The sequence below is a fragment of the Bos javanicus genome, chromosome 8 (genome assembly GCF_032452875.1).
Source record: "Bos javanicus breed banteng chromosome 8, ARS-OSU_banteng_1.0, whole genome shotgun sequence".
Lineage (NCBI taxonomy): Eukaryota > Metazoa > Chordata > Mammalia > Artiodactyla > Bovidae > Bos > Bos javanicus.
Genome location: NC_083875.1, coordinates 65,684,646 through 65,705,352, shown reverse-complemented (window position 1 = coordinate 65,705,352; position 20,707 = coordinate 65,684,646). Strand labels below are relative to the sequence as shown.

At 38.4% G+C, this 20,707-nt stretch overlaps 1 protein-coding gene across 5 annotated transcripts in view; it reads right to left on the bottom strand.

Annotated features, from left to right (window-relative positions):
* INVS (inversin) overlaps positions 1–20,707 on the bottom strand; it is a 135,646-nt gene that overhangs the window by 49,687 nt on the left and 65,252 nt on the right. For 3 of the 5 annotated variants that reach the window (XM_061425811.1, XM_061425812.1, XM_061425814.1), the window contains exons 4-8: positions 14,666–14,839; positions 12,991–13,158; positions 9,165–9,345; positions 6,857–6,966; positions 4,321–4,492 (exon numbers count right to left, since the gene is read on the bottom strand). In XM_061425811.1, coding sequence (XP_061281795.1) covers positions 4,321–4,492; positions 6,857–6,966; positions 9,165–9,345; positions 12,991–13,158; positions 14,666–14,839 — 805 coding nt within the window. Of the gene's footprint in view, positions 1–4,320; positions 4,493–6,856; positions 6,967–7,972; positions 8,092–9,164; positions 9,346–12,990; positions 13,159–14,665; positions 14,840–20,707 lie in introns of those variants that run through there. The other 2 variants (XM_061425813.1, XM_061425815.1) reach the window with 2 other exon arrangements.

The window sequence follows — 20,707 nt, the reverse complement described above, 5'->3', positions numbered from 1 at the left end:
ACATGGCACAGCCAAAATAAAAGAGAAGTTTTGGTAATGAGTTCTCTGTATTGGAGCTGTTCAACTGGAGGTTGAAAGACAGTGAGGAGATGTCTTTGGTGAAAAATGTTGCTGAGAATGTTATAAGGCAGATTAAGGCACATGATACATCTGTGACAGTTCAGTGATTTTCACATTTAAGACCATAAGAATGTTAGTTTTTTCCCTCCCAAGTGAAATTTTATAAAACATTCAACATATAAAATAGTTAAGAGGTGAGTGTTTCTGGTTAAAGTAGGGGTAAGGGTTACCCATTCAAGCACCCACTCCCTCAGCAACACTTTAGTTACCTCTATGGGAAGGTACTGGTCTGAAGAACACAGCTGAGAAAACCCTGGACTAGATGTAATTTTAAGGTACTTTTTAATTCTGAAATTCTATAACTGTGTAATGTGGCATCAATTGTGTAATGTGGTATCAACAGATACTCTTCAGATAAATATCAATGTCAAGTTTTGTTTTTTTTTTAAAGACAAAATTTCAATTGAGTAAAAGATAGAATTAAGGATCTTGTTAAAGGAAATTTCCCATTTCTGATTATTTTCATTTATTTTAAAACAATTTTAGACTACAATAATTGTTTCTTCTTTGAAAAAACACATTTACATAGAACTTTAAAAATTCTTTCCAATAACTTTATGTTATGGAGAATTTCAAATGTTATTTAAATGTAAAGGCACATCTTCTTTATCAGCTCATCAGTCAATGGACATTTACGTTGTTTCCATGTACGGCTATTGTGAATAGTGCTGCTATGAACATAGGAGTGCATGTATCTTTTTGGAAGGCTACAAAAAAAGATAAATAAAGCCAAGAGTCTCTGGGTGAATACTGTCATCACCCAGCTTCAACAGTGATCTTGTTGGCTAATCTTGTTTCATTTAACTGCTATCCATTCCCCCACTTCTGATTGTTTTAAAGAAAAGTCTAGAGTCACATCCTTCTGTTTGTGAATATTTTAGTTAGTATGGCTGAAAGACAAGGGTTCTTTTTTAAAACACAGCCACTGTATCAGAGTATCTCTCAGATACTTTAACAGAGAAAATTAAATATGAAGGATTGCCAGCCTTGTACTGAAGAGCTAAAAAAGCAAAAAGGAAACACTAAGCTATCACTGCTGCTAAGTCACTTCAGCCGTGTCCAACTCTGTGTGACTCCATAGACGGCAGCCCACCATGCTCCCCCGTCCCTGGGATTCTCCAGGCAAGAACACTGGAGTGGGTTGCCATTGGTATCACAGAGGCTAGCAATTCTAAGGCTGAGCGAACAAAAAGAAGAGGATGGAATTATTACAACTTTAAAGGCTTAGAGGAGGCGCCCTGCAGAGCTGAGACTCAGACCTCTGAGGAGGGGCTCTGCTTGGCAGGTCCTGTAAGTGCTGGAAAAACCACCAAGTGAATTAACTGTTGCCACTGGAACAAGTGATCAGTGCTCTGCTGAGTAAGACTGACTAGGATATGCTGACAGGAACTAGAAACAAATACAAGAACAGGAAGCACACAGGAAGCTGTAATCCCAAGCTCCTCTTCTGGCTTTCCAGTCTCCCTGTACTGCCCACTGTGGGCTGACTCCCCTGCTGGTAAAGAGCAAATGTGGTTTGCAGAACCCCAGCCCCAGCAATGCAAAGAAAATATAGGCTCATTTTCATATCTAAAAGATGGTAACACAAGTTTTGTAACATCAGATATACCCAGAGAGTGTTCACATTTTCCTGATAGCTTAGTATTTTGTTTTATAGTTGATTTATTTGGTCCAAATAATACTTATAGATTGCTATTGATAAGAACTCATTTTTAATTAAGGAAAAACAACCCTCTAAAGGGATGATGAGTGCAACTGTGTGGTAGTTTGAGCATTCTTTGGCATTGCCTTTCTTTGGGATTGGAATGAAAACTGACCTTTTCCAGTCCTGTGGCCATTGCTGAGTTTTCCAAATTTGCTGGCATATTGAGCACAGCACTTTCACAGGATCATCTTTCAGGATTTGAAATAGCTCAACTGGAATTCCATTACCTCCACTAGCTTTGTTTGTAGTGATGCTTTCTAAGGTCCACTTGACTTCACATTCCAGGATGTCTGGCTTTAGGTGAAAAAGTTGGCTTAAAGCTCAACATTCAGAAAACTAAGATTATGGCATCTGATCCCATCACTTCATGGCAAATAGATGGGGAAACAGTGGAAACTGTGGCAGACTGTATTTTTTTGGGCTCCAAAATCACTGCAGATGGTGACTGCAGCCATGAAATGAAAAGAAGCTTACTCCTTGGAAGGAAAGTTATGACCAACCTAGATAGCATATTCAAAAGCAGAGACATTACTTTGCCAACAAAGGTCCATCTAGTCAAGGCTATGGTTTTTCCAGTGGTCATGTATGGATGTGAGAATTGGACTGTGAAGAAAGCTGAGCGCTGAAGAATTGATGCTTTTGAACTGTGGTGTTGGAGAAGACTCTTGAGAGTCTCTTGGACTGCAAGGAGATCCAACCAGTCCATCCTGGGTGTTCTTTGGAAGGACTGATGCTAAAGCTGAAACTCCAATACTTTGGCCACCTCATGCGAAGAGTTGACTCATTGGAAAAGACTCTGATGCTGGGAGGGATTGTGGGCAGGAGGAGAAGGGGACGACAGAGGATGAGATGGCTGGATGGCATCACTGACTCGATGGACATGAGTTTGAGTAAACTCCAGGAGTTGGTGATGGACAGGGAGGCCTGGCGTGCTGCAATTCATGCGGTTGCAAAAGAGTCGGACACGACTGAACGACTGAACTGACTGAACTGAAAGGGATGATGGAGAGGAACTCACTGGCATAGAAATGTCAGGAAGGTATGTATCACTGATGTATAATAGAATCTCCTTAAGAGAAAGAGCCCAGGGAATGAATGAATTTGAAAATTTAGGTCTCAACCGTAACTAAGATGTACATCAGAAAGACAACTTTGGTTGAGAATGCAAGTATCCAAGCCCATACTTCATTAAAATACATGAAATGTTAAACAAAGAGTGATGCCAGTGATAAAGACTGCATAATAATAAAAGTCTGATAAAAAATTAAATACTGAGATCATTTATAAACTCAATGCCTTATGTGTCTGTATAATACTCCTTAAGAAGCTTAAGGTCTATGGTGAAACTCTGATAAACAAATACTTTTACAAGTTGAAGTCTTTATCAAAATTGATATTACCTAAAAACTCTTTTTAAAAAATCAGAAGGTGTGAAGGTCTAAGTATAGGGAGGGAGATATTAGGTATAGCAACCACATTCCCCTCTGTCTCCCAAGTGCTCTATGAACAGTTTTGGTGATTAAGAAAGACAGAAAGATCTCATCCAGGATGACAGGTAGGTGCAAATGGCTCTAGAATGTTTTCATCTATAAGAAAACATAACATTGAGAAGCTCGCAGCTGAGGTTTTGTTCCATTCAGTGTTTCTGCGCTGTGATTTTTCTTTCTGACTTGTAATTTGTATATACAGGTGTCCTTTGTTATCTATGGGGGATTGGTTCCAGGAGCCTCTACAGATACTAAAATGTGAAGATGCTCAAGACCCTTTCATGAGATGGTGCAGTACAAGTCAGCCTTCCAAAGCCACAGATGCAAAACCCTGGATATGGAGGGCTGACTGCAGTACCCAGCAACAGCTGTGTCACCCAAGGTGACAACGGGTGTTACAAAAACAAGGACTTCTCTTAGTAATCAACACATCCTTCGAGGGCTCTCTTCTTAGAAAAAGAGATTAAAGGAAGCATACAGGAAGAGCTTTCGAAGCTTTGAAGCTTCTAGAGTCATGGGAGGTTAACTCTGAAATGGGAGATTCAGGAGAACAGCAGTAATGCTGTTCAAAACTGAGAAACAGCATATTAAATGAGACTGGTGAGAACATACATAGATGTGTGCCTTCTTTAAAATATAATTCTAAATTTTTGAAAATGTAGTTAGTAACTGCTAAGTATGCATAGTTTTTAAAGAGCAGGTTTATGCTTTTTTTATGCAAAGATATATGATCAGAAGAGTTCTGCAATTACGTCTAAGGAGCAACAAGGCTTGTAAATCAAATGTCAAAATTCACTTGATAATAACATAGGGTAATTTTAGCTGTAATACTTGGAAAAATAAAGCTGTTGGAGTGATATCCTGGCAACCTAAACCTAAAAAGTAAAGATCAATGTCAAATAATATTAGATTAGGAACAATGGTTTCAACTTACTATTTTGCAAGTATTATAGCACCATCTATACTCTGAATCCTGAATGAAAGCTGAATATGTCTGCCAGTTCTTACCTGTACCTCCATATTTATCTGCCATATTAATGTCAATGTCAGATTTTAAGCTCAGCATAGTCCTAAGGACATCATCACTGCCTTTCCCAGCAGCCCACATAAAGGATGTTCTTCCTTCAAGGTCTGAATCATCTTTTACTGATGGATGTTTTAAAAACACTTTAACTGTTTCCTGTAAGAAAACATTTAAAAATTTGAGACATGAGGGCGGCATTTTCTATGGCAATAAAACCAGTGTTATATGTGACCTCCACTAAGAAGCAAAGTATTTTTTGGTCTACTTTTGAATCAAATGAAATTATCTTTTTATGAATAATAAAATTATAATTTCCATTGAAAATAACAATCTGCATTCCTTATGTATTGGTTTTAGTTTTCACAGCATTTCAAAATATAACTTAATTCCCTCATTCAATATTCTTATAATTGAGAATGATTATTCTCAATTAAATTTAAAAATTTAACTGCAGAGAAGAAACTATGTACTTTTTATTATTTTTTTAAATAGTTAATTGATTTATCAAATGATAAGCGGTGGCTACTGAGAAGTGCAGTGTTCAATTCATCTAACAAGTATTATTCAGTAATTCCTGCATTTTAGGTCCTTCCTCTATAGAATCATACAAAAATGAGGACCCTTAATAATTCTTATAGTGTTTGACAATTTTAATGGCAGTTAATATTCATAGCTACTTCCCTGGAGGCTCAGTGGTAAAGAATCCACCTGCCAATGCAGGAAATGTGGGTTCGATCTCTGGCTCAGGAAAATCCCCAGGAGAAGGAAATGGCAACCCACTCCAGTATTCTTACCTGGGAAATCCCACGGATAGAGGTGCCTGGCAGGCTACAGTCCATGGGGTTGAAAAGAGATAGGCATGACTTAGCGACTAAATAACAACAATATTCACAGCACTTAAAATTGCATCTTTCCTCAAAACTCAGATGCTTACAAACTTATAGGAAGATCATAGACACTTTTGCTTGGATAGAAATAAAATAGTTTCAGAAAAAACAATTTCTGGAGGCTGTGAGTTGGCTAAAAATGCATAAAATGTTGATGTTCAATACTTTAGAGCAAGAAAAAATATAAGGGTTCATCTATTCCAGTTCCTCATTTTATAGATGAAACTTAGGCTCAAGGCCACATAAATAATGGTAGCAAACACACAATTAGAATCCAGGGTTAAGTCACCACACTCTTTCTACTGCAACACACACCGCTTCCTAGTCTTAAAACTAGTTGTTGAGCTACTGTGGTATTATAGCTTAGCTCCCAGGAGCTAGTGTAGGTGCTTATTAATTTACATTTGAATAAAGAAATAATTTTTTTTAATGTTGGTGATTTTGGGGGTTTCTTTTAACAATCTGCAAACATTTCTTTTGTTCAGTATGTTTTCTAAGTGATGAATACTTACAAGGGTTTTATGGGGTTTTGATGTTGGTTGCAGTGTTATTTATAAAGGGAATTATAACCTCTTGCAACTTAATAGAGTCTAAAGGAGATCAAGGGACTTGAAACTGAGCTTAGACTTTGCATCATTATTAAAAAACTATTTCTGTAATTGGCAAATTATCTAAAGCAAGTGTTTCTTTGAAAAAACGTCTATAATGTTCTAGTATTCTTTCTTACTTTCATTAACACAGTTACTTAACTACTAGTTTCTGTACATAGTTAAATTTGGAATCTAAGAGTTGGGTTCTAGACAAGGCTTCCCCAATGGCTCAATGGTAAAGAGTCCACTTGCCAATGCATGAGACATGGATTCAATCCCTGATCTGGGAAGATCCCACATGCCACAGAGCAACTAAGCCCATGCACCCCAACTATCAAGCCTGCGCTCCAGAGCCTTTTGGCTGCAACTACTGACCCTACATGCCACGACTACTGAAGCCTGCACGCCCCCGGGCCTGTGCTCTGCAACAAGAGGAGCCACGGCAATGAGAAGCTCACATACCACAATTAGAGAGTAGCCCCCACTTGCTCCAACACACACAGCAATGAAGACCCAGCACAGCCAAAAATAACAAAATAAATAAATTATAAAAACACAAAAGTATATTTAAAAAAAACATTGTGGGCAAATCATTTAATCTCTTGGAATCTTGGTTTCTTCATCTCTAAATAGGGATAACATGTCTTTACATAGGCCTGTGTTGAACTATGGATTGAATTATGATTTCCATAGATTGACTATATTGGGCCAACTGAATTTCTTATCTATTCATAATAAGAATGAACCCCACCTCAAAACTTAAGTATTTTTCTGAGATCTTGGGAGATAATAGAAGATAAAGGTTTACCGAAACTGTAGGTGGTAAGTAGAATCGATTTTTAGGATTGCCAGGAAGGAGAACTATAGCTATATTTGCTGTGGGTACCAGAGAGAAAGAGAAGTGTGAAATTAAGGTATTTTAGCAATCTGAGTATTCAGTGTACTATTCAGTGGTGCATTAGGGGAGGTGAGGAAGATGGAATTATACTGTGCTGATGATAACATTCTAATTTAAAAGGAGATAACTGTCATGGTTTACTTACAGCAAAGTTACTCTGAGCTGCATAGTGCAAGGGTGTTGCTCCTTGGCTGTCAGATGGAATGGTTCCAGACTTATTTCTTTCTAAAAGGAGATGGACAATCTGTGCATGGCCTGAAAGAAGACACAAGGTAGTTATCACACAAAAGGACTGATTCATTTATGGTCTATTTGAAGGAAAGGGGTAAGAAAAATCACTAGCACATAAACCAGTACTCACAAGGGTTTCAGAACGGTCCCTAGTGCAGCTTCTAACTTTTTACCAAAATACTATGATTAGGCAGCACAAAGGCAAAACCTAAATACTAAAAACTCAATGCTTTGATCAACAAGGAAATGACTAATTATAATTGCCAGACTGAGAAAAAACTGTATATCATACCAGCTCACGGCATCCCCTGGTTCACCTTATAAAACTGCCCATCAAGAGGGAGGGAAGGTGTCAGAAGGCAGGCCCTCTCTGTCCCTAGTCTCCAGGTTCTACTGCACAACCAATCAGAACTGTATGGTTGTTCTCTTCTGCTATTCAGGTGGACCAGCTATAACACAGTTTCTTGTGACCTCTGAGGCCTTCTGTCTATCACTTCGTACCTCCTTCCCCCAATGTTTGAACACCTAGGCAGTAATTTCAAACCCCAGAAGTGGGCAGGAATAGTGAGGTGCTGGTAGAAAAGAGTGCTCTGCAGTCCATTTTGGAGGATGTGGAGGAGGTCTCCCCAGATGAAGGACTGTAGAAAGGATCAAAGAATGAACAGACCTGGTAACAGTATATTTAGGAAACCTCAATTTCATACATGCCATTGCTTCAGTGTACAGGGAGTGAGGCAATGACACAGAAGCCACATTAGCAGAGCAAGAATACACTGCATGAACGCCAGGCAGAAAAACAGAAATTTGCATGGGAGTTGTGCTCCTCTGCCTGCTCTTCAGCTGTGGTTTGAGATAGAGTGCTCCACAACACAAACGGGCAAAAGTAGGGTCAAGGGCAATTTATGCCACACACTCAATCTAAATATTTCTCATCTTGTTTGAGAGATAAGGAGAAAAATTCAGAAAAGGCTTTATGGAAACACTCTAAGACAGGGGGAAAGGAACACCATCAGAAAGAACAAGAGCATACCTCAGAAAATGATCTAGAGAAGGATCTGGAAGAAAATTTCAGGCAACAGTTTGGCATCCTTGACTTTTACAAAGAGATGGCCTCTATGAAGTGAAACAGTATCCTAAGAAGAAGATAATCTAAAATGAAAGGGTAATGGAAGGAGGTAAAAATATAAAAAGCTGAGATAAAAAGAAATATGGATGATAGAAGGAAATCAAAATATAGCCTAAAATATAATCTATAAGAGGCAGAAAGAAAGCAGAATTCATGAAAAGAAAATTCAGTTTAGTGATACGCAGACAAATTTGCAAAAATGCAGAGGAAAAGGAAATGAAACTAAACACTGAAATGAAGACTGAATAATAATTATAAATCTGACTATAAAACCAAATGCAAATGTAAGAATCATTTAAAAAAGAGATAACATGTAATTTAAAAACTAAGTCTATAATAATAATATTTTTATAATTATTACTATTAATAATAACTGTCAGATCATATTAACAAACACCTAAAGGGTATAAGTGAAAGTATGCCAAATTCCTCATTTTAAATAGATGGGAATCAGTAAATGCAGTTTTGCTCTTGACTCAGGCTTAGGCTTAAGAAAGCTTTTAAAATTTAAAAGTAACTACTAGTAAAACCTAGAAACCCTCCCGAAACATTAGGAAATTCAAAACCAGATAGCTACAGTGTAATCCATACACCACAAGGCAGAAAACAAAGAAATCAGGAAAAACTCCAAATTAAGGAGAAAAAAAACTAATCCTCAAAGATGAGAATAACGGAAAAAAGATCAAATTGTACAATTTGTAACAGTGACTGTCAGTGGGCAAAACTCCTTCACTAAAAGGGAAAGACTCTCAGATTGCCAAAATTCAGACAGATACACATATATAATCTTCCATATAAAAAAGTGATCCCCAAAAATGCTAAGTAAAAGGCGCATCAGGAAATATGAAGAAAAGAAAATCAAATATAGTATTAGCTGAAACATAAAATTAAAGCCCTTCTCCAAAAAAAGCAAAGGCATTGAACGTGAAGATTATTTTATATTTACATTTGTTAACAAATGCACATTGGTTTTATAATAACAATTTTAAAAGACATGTTGTTGAAATTACCATATAACAGAGAATACATTTATAAGCATACAAAGAGGAATTTAGGTGCAAAGTACTACATATCAATTAAAAACTATTCAACTCACCTAGCAAAGCTGCCCAGTGAAGCGGCGTTCGAAATAAGTTATCGTAAGATGTTATATTGCAGCTTTCGTATGAGGTCAAGACATCTACCACTGTCACATTCCCATCAGCGACCGCAAAGTGAAGAGGTGTTCGACCCTCATAGTCTTGCCAGTTCAGTAAAGACTCTGTTGGAGCAGCATCCTATTTTTAAGGAACCAGAGACTTCAGACACACATAGAATCCTTTAAAAAGCCACATTTGATGTAAGTATTAACTGAGCAATTTTTGAAACCTGTATATTCTCTCTCAGCAGAAGTGATAAAATTTAGAAAAAAGTATACAGTCTAAATCTTAAAAAATTTAATTTCATATTTAACTATAAAAAGTACAGAAAAATAAATGTACTTGTACTATCTAAATAGGAATCAACACTTTCCCTAACGTGCTTTTTGAATCTGTTATGGATTCAGCTAAAGCCATATGTTTTCTATTTTTGCTTCATATGTATACGTCCATAAACAATAGATAAATTTTGTGTGTTTTCAATATTTATACTTATGCATTATGCCATGTATATCCTTGAATTTTTTTCTTTTAAAATTATATTTTTGAATTTTTTTATTTCAACACAATACATGTGGGTATCTGTAATGATACTAATCTATTTGTTAAACCACAATTTAGTTATCCATTCTCTTGAAAGTCGCTCAGTCACGTCCAACTCTTTACAACCCCATGGACTGTAGCCCACCAGGCTCCTCTGTTCATGGAGATTCTCCAGGCCAGATTACTGGATTGGGCAGCCTTTCCTTTCTCCAGGGGATCTTCCTAACCCAGGGATGGAGCCCAGGTCTCCCACATTGCGGGCGGATTCTTTACTGTCTGAACCACCAGGGAAGCCCTTACTGAAGGATATTTAGGTTACTTACACAGTTTTCCACTATTAACAAAAATGCTGCAATGCATTTTTTGCATTGCACTTCCTTTACATATCTCCTTATGGCATATATGTGAGATTTTTCTCTAGCCCAGACATTTTGAAGGGAAACTGCTGGGTTGAAAGATATCTACATCTTCAGTTAGGTATTGTTAAACTGCTCTCCAAATGGCTGTACTAATTAACACATCCATGACAATGTGTAAAGGCTTTTATTTCCCCACATGCTGGCACAAATCAACCACTTGATATTATCAAACTTAAAACATTTTTCCTGTTACAAGTATGAAAAGCATTTCACTGATGCTTTAAATTGCATTCCTTTTATGAATGAGGTTGAAATTTTTTATCACATGGTTATTAGATTTTTGGTTTAAACTGACAGTTCACAACATTTATTTGTTTTTCTACTGGATCCTTGTAGAGATATGATGCACTGCTTAGGTCCTCCTTTCCTACTACCTCCACGATCTTCTCCTGTCAGCTTTTTGGAATTGCTTTAGCTGAAGAGAGTTCCTCACCCACCTCAGGTCTCTTTTCAGATTAGGTCATACCCAAAGTCAAGCCCTCCTGTCCCAATTTAAGAACTCTTTGAAGGGCCTTTCCAGGTTTAGAGCTCTCTATACAGTCAGCCTATTTTATAAAAGAAGAGTATGAAAGGTATTACAAAACACTTCAAAAAAGAAGTAGAATATTACCATGGCAGCAATCTAGGACCTTGAGTCTCCCAAGGACTTAAATGCACTTATAGAGGAGAGAAAAAAAAGCCAAATTTGTAAGGAAGATATTATAAGTGAGAATTACCTTCCATAGACCTCAGATTTTGGAATTAACACATAGAGAATATAAAATAACTAATGATAAAACACATAAGAAAATTAAAAATTGGGATTTCCTCGGCAGTCCAGTGGTTAAGAATCTGTGCTTCCAGTGCAGCAGGGATGGGTTTGATCCTTGGTGGGGGAACTGAGATTCCACAAGCCACATAGCACAGTTAAAAATTTTAAAAGTGAGCAAGGGAAAAAGCTCTCAAAATGATCAGGCGGATCTGAAAAAGAACCGAAGAGAACTTTTAGAAGTGAAAACACCATCACTAAGATTGAAGACTAAACAAATAGTGTAAACAAGACTGGATGCAGCTGAAGAAAGACTTGGTAAACTGGAAGGCAGATCTGATGTAACTACCCAGAATGTAGCAGAATGGGACAAGATGAGAGAAATGTAAAAGAAAAGGTAAGACACATGGAAAGTAAGATGGGAAGGCCTAAAATATGTGTTATTGGAGACCCCATAGGCAGGCGTAGAGAGAAAGAAACAGAAGCAATACTGACATAATGGCTATATATTTTCCAGAATGGAGATGCGATAATCAGAATGTATACTAAACACGAGGAAAAAAAAAAAAAAAGGCATACTAGACACACTGTAGTAAAACTGTAGAATACTATATAGAAAAATTTTTAAAACCACCCTGAGAGAAAAGATAATCTATAAGATAATCTATAAAGGGATTACAATTAGACAAATAGCAGACTATTTAAGAGGAACAATGAAAGGCAGAAAGCAGCAAAATAACAGTCTGAAAGAGCTGATAAAAGTGACTACCTAGAATCGTGTATACAGAAAAACTACATATTCAAGAGCATTGTAGAAATGCAGACATCCTTAACAGTTGAATTAATCAGGGAGTTAACTACCATACATCTATACTAATAGGAATTCTAAGAATTTATTTTAGGGAGAAAGGTAATAACTCTGGAAGGAAAATTGGAGATCCAAGAAGAAATGCACAGCAAAGGAATCAGTTAACATACAAGTAGAAATAAATTAATCATTGTATAAATAAAACAATAACATCTTCAAAAGTCTAATTTGTGTGTTATAAGCAAATAGGACCAAACATTAGACTACCACAGCATGTAAGCTGTAATTTGGGAAGAAATGATTAAAAAACCTCAAAGAATCTACTGATAAATATTCAAAATTCGTAAGTATAGAAAGTTGGTTAGATATATAATTAATGGCCAAAAGTATCAACTGCATTTCTATACACCTGCAACAACCAGTTAAATTCACACCCTAGATAGGGTTTTTAAAAAAGGTTCAAAGCAGCACTGTTGTAAACAGCAAAAAGCTGGAAACAGTTTCAAAGGTCTGTCAATAACAGAATGAAAAATGTGTGTCATTTAATCTTCAAAAAATGGAATACTATTCAGCATATAGCAGTAAAAAGTAATAATATTACAGCTACACGCAGCAACATAGATTAAAACCACCAACTTAACACTGAGCAAGAGAAAAGGATGTTGCAGAATACATACAGTATGATTCTATGAATACAAAATGCAAAAATGTTAAAAATGAAACAGTACATTGTTTAGGAATGCAAACATATGTGGCAAAACTATAATGAAAACCAGTGGAATAATAAGCACAAAATTGAGGGTAGTGGCTGCCTCTGAGAAAGGAGAGAAAAGAATGCTACTTGGAGGTACCCAGGGAACTTAAACAGTGATTTACTTGGCTCCTCCACTCAGTGATGAGTACATAAGTTTCCTTATTCCTTATATCGTAAATGTATTTATTCACATCTACTTACTATTTGATAAGAACAAGTTTAAAACAAAGTCAGGGATGATAAATAGGAACTCAGAAAAGTAGCTGATGGGGGACAGAAATGAGCGTGGTACAGGGAGAGAGAATGCCTTGGGAAGCAGGCATGCAGGAAATTTCTGTGTGGTCTTAAATCACAGTATTAAAATGCTCTATTTCTTGCTGATGAGCTCATACGTTTTTTGTTGTACTCTTTTGTGTCATAATTTGCTTGTGTGCTATAAAATGCTTTTGCATACAGTGGATAATTCATAACATAATTTCTTTTGGGGGGTAAGGCCATCCATTATACCTACCAGAATGCATCGCACTGTGTGAACGGCACTTGGATCTTTGTGGTTGGCTGCCCAGTGAAGTGGGATCTTGCCCTCGACATCAGGAATTCCAATGTTAGAATCATGCTTGATGAGCAGCTTCACATGCTCAGGGTTATTGTAGTAGGCACTCCAATGCAGAGCTGTTTGCTGCAAAATGGAGAGATTTTCAAAATTACATTGACAACAGAATAGTGACAACACAACAAACTTTTCCCAAACTCTTACTGCATGACAGCTACAGCTGTAAGACTTCTGTATATTTTCTCTCCTATAGTCTATATCAGGACAACTCTGGGAGATGAGCACTCTTGAACTTGCACGTGACTGATGAGGAAACTGAGCATAAGGAGGATAAGCAATCTGCTAAATGGCACAAATGCAGTAAAAGACTTTTACTCAAGTGATTAATGGGTCTTTATGGATTGAACAAAGTGCTTTTTTCAGTGAAATATTTATTTTCTGGCTGTAGCATGTGGCTTGAAGAATCACAGTTCCCCAACTCAGAGAACCCGTGCTCTCAGCAGTGAAAATGCAGAGTCCCAACCACTGGATGCCCAGGGAATTCTCAGTGAACTATCAGCACTACAAATGCTGTGAGTTAGGAATAACATCAATTTACAGTAGTTGTAAAATTAAAAAATTGGTCTCAGAACTTCAGGTTATATGAGTGACTACTAAACAAAATTTAAAAATCACATTAAGAATACTATGGGAGTGAAAAGATTATTGAGTATCAACCCAGGGACTTAATTATAAGAGTTAATTTCATGAGCACGCAGGAGTTTGCAAGACTCTTATGATTAAGTGCCTGATGAAAAGGAAGAGGATGACTGCCTCTGTCTAACTAAAGACCACATTTTTTTCCTGTAAAGAATAATCAGAATGTTGATCAAAACAATGACCAATGTATACAATATGTTCGAATTCAAGAGCAGGGAACACAATGAATCCCAATAACAATGTCAGAGCAAATATTACAATCAAAATGAAATTAATAATAATTTTACAGCTAATATTTATTGACAGCATACTATGCACTGGGCATTGTGCTAAACACTTGATATATACTATCTCATTTTATCTTCAACAACCCTGTTATCCCCTTTTTGCATATGGGAAAATTGAGGTATAGAGAGGTTAAGTAAGTTGATGGACACAGAACAAGTAGTGGCTTCTACGCTGAAACCCAAGACAAAGTATGCCAAAGCCCAGGACATTAAAGCAATTATGCACTAAGTACATTATTTGGGGGCATTTGGTCACCACAAATCTCACAACAAATTGCAACTATCATGACTAGCAGTCAAATAATGAGTTGGAGTTAGACAGGCCTGGGTTCACATTCTAGCCTTGGCACTTGCATCTTTGGTAGAATTTTAATCTTCCTGAGCTTCAGTTTCCCCATATGTGAAAAGATGATACTACCCACTACACTAAGTTGCTAGCAGGACACAATTTAAGTGAAATCCTTTACTAGGGCATGTGGAGATTTGGAATTGTTCTACCATGTATGAGTGGTAATTGAGGCCTTCTTCCTTGAGGCTTCACATCATAAAATAAAGTGTCTGCTTTATGTTCTACTTGTCTTTGATTCTGATAGTCTGTTCAGATCAGATCAGTCGCTCAGTCGTGTCTGACTCTTCGCGACCGTTACCTTGTTTTTATCCTGTGTGTCCACCTCTCCTGGTGCCATAAACTTCAGCAGAAGCGCCAAACATTTAGGGCTCTTGTGCCGAGTAGTCAAGTGTAAAGGAGTCATTTCTTCCAGATCCTTCTGCATCCAGTTTGCTCTGCGTGTAAGTAAGAGTTTCATGAAACGATAATTTCCCTAAATGAAAAATAAGAGACAGTAAGAAGAAATGTACTTTGGAGCCACAATTTTTTTAAAATTTTTAAATGCTTTAAGCATTTTAATTATTCTGCTGGAGTAATAACATTCAGATAAATTAATAAAAGGAAAAATACTTAAAATTCTACTATACTATCAGTTGTTTTATTTTGTTCATGTTTTTTTCCAACTGTTTTCTACATACCTACAGTTTCCTTAGGGGTTGGTCAATATTTCATTGTGTTAAGCCAAGATATTTTATTTAATCATTCTATTATCGTTTATAACTTTTTGAATAGAAAATGCTACAATGTATATGATTTTTCACTTAGTTTTTTTTTTTTTTTTCATAGAATAAATTACCAGGAACAAAATCACTGGGTCAAAGGAGTTTGTGTATTTTATGCTTTTTGGTGTATCTTTCAAATTGCTATCTAGCAGCAACAATGTCGGAGAAGGCAATGGCACCCCACTCCAGTACTCTTGCCTGAAAAATCCCATGGACGGAGGAGCCTGGTGGGCTGCAGTCCATGGGGTCTCGAAGAGTCAGACACGACTGAGCGACTTCACTTTCACTTTTCACTTTCATGCACTGGAGAAGGAAATGGCAACCCACTCCAGTGGTCTTGCCTGGAGAATCCCAGGTACGGGGGAGCCTGGTGGGCCCCTGTCTGTGGGGCTGCACGGAATAGGACAGGACTGAAGTGACTTAGCAGCAGCAGCAACAATGTATGAATATATTAGTTTCAGCACAATCTGACCAGCACAGAATATATTATTTATATTCAAAGTATAATAACTTTGTGAAGTAAACAGATTTTTAACCCCAATTTAGAGGTGAGAGAAGTGAGATTCAAAGGGGTTAAATATTTTTTCCATAGCAACTGGTTAATAAGAAGGTGGTTACTGTTCTTGAAGAGAGATATTTATAGTTACAACTAAGATATAAGGAACTTCCTCACAGTTCAGGTTCCAGACGCATATGGTCACATGAACACCAACCCAGAAGTCACTGTGGGCCACCCACTGCAGGCAGTGCTGTCCACATAGGTTAAACCCTCCCATCTGGCACAATCAATCCATCTGGAGAAAGCAGTTCTAGATAAACTTCTTTCTCCAGGTGGATTGAATGCAATTGTACTTGGGCTTCCTTTCTGGCTTAGGCAGAAAAGAATCCGCTTGCAATGTGGGAAACCCGGGTTCGATCCCTGGGTTGGGACAATCCCCTGGAGATGAGAATGGCAACCCATTCCAGTATTTTTGCCGAGAATTCCATGAACAGAGTAGCTTGGTGGGCTATAGTCCATAGGGTCATAAAAAGTCGGACACGACTGAACCACTAACACATAATGGTACTCAGGTCAACCACTATACAGTATGCCTGCGGGAGCTTTGAAATCCTTGAAGAGTAGTGCTTTCGAACTCTTCCCTGAGATCTACTTCCATATCTCCAATTCTGATTGGAGACTTCAATACGTTTGGTACCACAGATAATTCTATTTCTTTCATTTTTATTGGAGTATAATTGCTTTACAATGTTGTGTTAGTTTCTGCTGGACAACAACATGAATCAGTTATAAGTTACATACTTCCCCTCCCTCTCGAGCTTCCCCTCCTCCCTCCCACCCGTTTAGGTCATCACAGAGCAATGAGCGGAGTAATCTGTGCTATACAGCAGCTTCCCATTAGCTATCTATTTCACACTTGGTAGTGTATATGTGTCAATAGTGCTGCTGCTGCTGCTAAGTCACTTCAGTCGTGTCCGACTCTGTGCGACCCCAGAGACGGCTACTCTCTCAATCTGTCTCACCCTCTCCTTCCCTTCTCCATGTCCACAAGTGTGTTCTCTATGTCCATGTCTTTATTCCTGCCCTGCAAAAATGTTCATCAATACCATTTTCTAGATTCCATACATATTTCACAGTCAACATGAACAAACTATATACCATGATCAAATTCTCTGCCGTTCTCACGCCTATTTCTCTTTCTCTACTCAAAGCATAGTGGCAGGCAGGGCAGCCTATCTTCTTCATCCTCTGAGACCCTCTTTGGCATTGCCTTTCTTTAGGATTGGAATGAAAACTGATCTTTTCGAGTCTTGTGGTCACTGCTGAGTTTTCCAAATTTGCTTGCATATTGAATGTAACACTTTCACAGCATTATCTTTTAGGATTTGAAATAGCCCAACTGGAATTCCATTACCTCCACTAGCTTTGTTCATAGTGATACTTCCTAAGGCCCACTTGACTTCACATTACAGGATGTGAAGATGCCAAAGTACATTCAAACTACTGCACAACTGCACTCATTTCACACACTAGCAAAGTAATGCTCAAAATTCTCCAAGGCTTCAACAGTACGTGAACCGTGAACATCCAGATGTTCAAGTTGGATTTAGAAAAGGCAGAGGAACCAGATATCAAATTGCCAACATCTGTGGATCATCAAAAAGGCAAAAGAGAGTTCCAGAAAAACCTCTACTTCTGCTTTACTGACTAGGCCAAAGCCTTTGACTGTGTGTATCACAACAGACTGTGGAAAATTTTTCAAGAGATGGGAATACCAGACCACCTGACCTGCCTCTTAAAAAAAACTGTATGCAGGTCAAGAAGCAACAGTTAGGACTGGACATGGAATAACAGACTGGTTCCAAATTGGGAAAGGAGTAAGTCAAGGCTGTATATTGTCATCCTGCTTATTTAACTTATATGCAGAGTACATCATGAGAAATGCTGGGCTGGATGAAGCACAAGCTGGAATCAAGATTGCTGGGAAAAATATCAATAACCCCAGATATGCAGATGACACACACTTATGGCAGAAAGCAAAGAACTAAAGAGCCTCTTGATAAAAGTGAAAGAGGAGAGTGAAAAAGTAGGCTTAAACTCACATTCAGAGAACTAAGATCATGGCATCCAGTCCCATCACTTCATGGCAAATAGATGGGTAAACAATGGAAACAGTGACTGACTTTATTTTGGGGGGCGCCAAAATCTCTGCAGATAGTGACTGCAGCCATGAAATTAAAACACGCTTGCTCCTTGGAAGAAAAGCTATGACAAAACTAGACAGCATATTGAAAAGCAGAGACATTTCTGTGCCAATAAAGGTTCATCTAGTCAAAGCAATGGGTTTTCCAGTAGTCATGTATGGTTGTGAGATTTGAACTATAAAGAAAGCTGAGCACTTAAGAATTGATGCTTTGGAACTGTGCTGTTGGAGAAGACTCTTGACAGTCCCTTGGACTGTAAGGAGATTCAACCAGCCCATCCTAAAGAAATCAGCCCTGAATATTCATTGGAAGGACTGATGCTGAAGCTAAAACTCCAATACTTTGGCCACCTGATGTGAGGAACTGACTCATTTGAAAAGACCTTGATGCTGAGAAAGAGTGAAGGCAGGAGGGGAAGGGGATAACAGAGGATGAGATGGTTGGATGGCATCACCAACTCAATGGACATGAGCTTGAGCAAATTCCGGGAGTTGGGGAGGGACAGGGAAGCCTGGTGTGTTGCAGTCCATGGGGTCACAAAGAGTTGGACATGACTGAGCGACTGAGATCTCTAGTCTTTCCCATTCTGTTGTTTTCCTCTATTTCTTTGCATTGATCACTGAGGAAGGCTTTCTTATCTCTTCTTGCTATTCTTTGGAACTCTGCATTCAGATGCTTATGTCTTTCCTTTTCTCCTTTGCTTTTCACTTCCCTTGTTTTCACAGCTATTTGTAAGGCCTCCCCAGAGAGCCATTTTGCTTTTTTGCATTTCTTTTCCATGGGGATGGTCTTGATCCCTGTCTCCTGTACAATGTCACGACCTTCAATCCATAGTTCATCAGGCACTCTATCTTATCTATCAGATCTAGGCCCTTAAATCTATTTCTCACTTCCACTGTATAATCATAAGGGATTTGATTTAGGTCATACCTGAATGGTCTAGTGGTTTTCCCTACTTTCTTCAATTTCAGTCTGAATTTGGCAATAAGGAGTTCATGATCTGAGCCACAGTCAGCTCCTGGTCTTGTTTTTGCTGAGTGTATAGAGCTTCTCCATCTTTGGCTGCAAAGAATATAATCAATCTGATTTCAGTATTGGCCATCTGGTGATGTCCATGTATAAAGTCTTCTTTTGTGTTGTTGGAAGAGGGTGTTTGTTATGACCAGTGCATTTTCTTGGCAAAACTCTATTAGTCTTTGCCCTGCTTCATTCCATATTCCAAGGCCAAATTTGCCTGTTACCCCAGGTGTTTCTTGACTTCCTACCTTTGCATTCCAGTCCCCTGTAATGAAAAGAACATCTTTTTTGGGTGTTAGTTCTAAAAGGTCTTGTAGGTCTTCATAGAACCGTTCAACTTCAGCTTCTTCAGCGTTACTGGCTGGGGCATAGACTTGGATTACTGTGATATTGAATGGTTTGCCTTGGAAACAAACAGAGATCATTCTGTCGTTTTTGAGATTGCATCCAAGTACTGCATTTTGGACTCTTTTGTTGACCATGATGGCTACTCCATTTCTTCTGAGGGATTCCTGCCTGTAGTAGTAGATATAATGGTCATTTGAGTTAAATTCACCCATTCCAGTCCATTTGAGTTCGCTGATTCCTAGAATGTCGACATTCACTCTTGCCATCTCTTGTTTGACCACTTCCAATTTGCCTTGATTCATGGACCTGACATTCCAGGTTCCTATGCAGTATTGCTCTTTACAGCATCGGACCTTGCTCTATCACCAGTCATATCCACAACTGGGTATTGTTTTGCTTTGGCTCCATCCCTTCATTCTTTCTGGAGTTATTTCTCCACTGATCTCCAGTAGCATATTGGGCACCTACTGACCTGGCGAGTTCCTCTTTCAATAGCCTATCTTTTTGCCTTTTCATACTGTTCATGGGGTTCTCAAGGCAAGAATACTGAACTGGTTTGCCATTCCCTTCTCCAGCAGACCACATTCTGTCAGCCCTCTCCACCATGACCCGCCCGTCTTGGGTGGCCCCACGGGCATGGCTTAGTTTCATTGAGTTGACAAGGCTGTGGTCCTAGTGTGATTAGATTGACTAGTTTTCCGTGAGTATGGTTTCAGTGTGTCTGCCCTCTGATGCCCTCTTGCAACACCTACTGTCTTACTTGGGTTTCTCTTATCTTGGGCGTGGGGTATCTCTTCATGGCTGCTCTTTAAGAAAATTAGAGATACCAAGGGAAAATTTCATGCAAAGATGGGCTCGATAAAGGACAGAAATGGTATGACCTAACAGAAGCAGAAGATATTAAGAAGAGATGGCAAGAATACACAGAAGAACTGTACAAAAAAGATCTTCATGACCCAGATAATCACGATGGTGTGATCACTCACCTAGAGCCAGACATCCTGGAATGTGAAGTCAAGTGGGCCTTAGAAAGCATCACTACGAACAAAGCTAGTGGAGGTGATGGAATTCCAGTTGAGCTATTTCAAATCCTGAAAGATGATGCTGTGAAAGTGCTGCACTCAATATGCCAGCAAATTGGGAAAACTCAGCAGTGGCTACAGGACTGGAAAAGGTCAGTTTTCATTCCAATCCCAAAGAAAGGCAATGCCAAAGAATGCTCAAACTACTGCACAATTACACTCATCTCACATGCTCGTAAAGTAATGCTCAAAATAATCCAAGCCAGGCTTCAGCAATATGTGAACTGTGAACTTCCTGATGTTCAAGCTGGTTTTAGAAAAGGCAGAGGAACCAGAGATCAAATTGCCAACATCCGCTGGATCATGGAAAAAGCAAGAGAGTTCCAGAAAAACATCTATTTCTGCTTTATTGACTATGCCAAAGCCTTTGACTGTGTGGATCACAATAAACTGTGGAAAATTCTGAAAGGAATGGGAATACCAGACCAC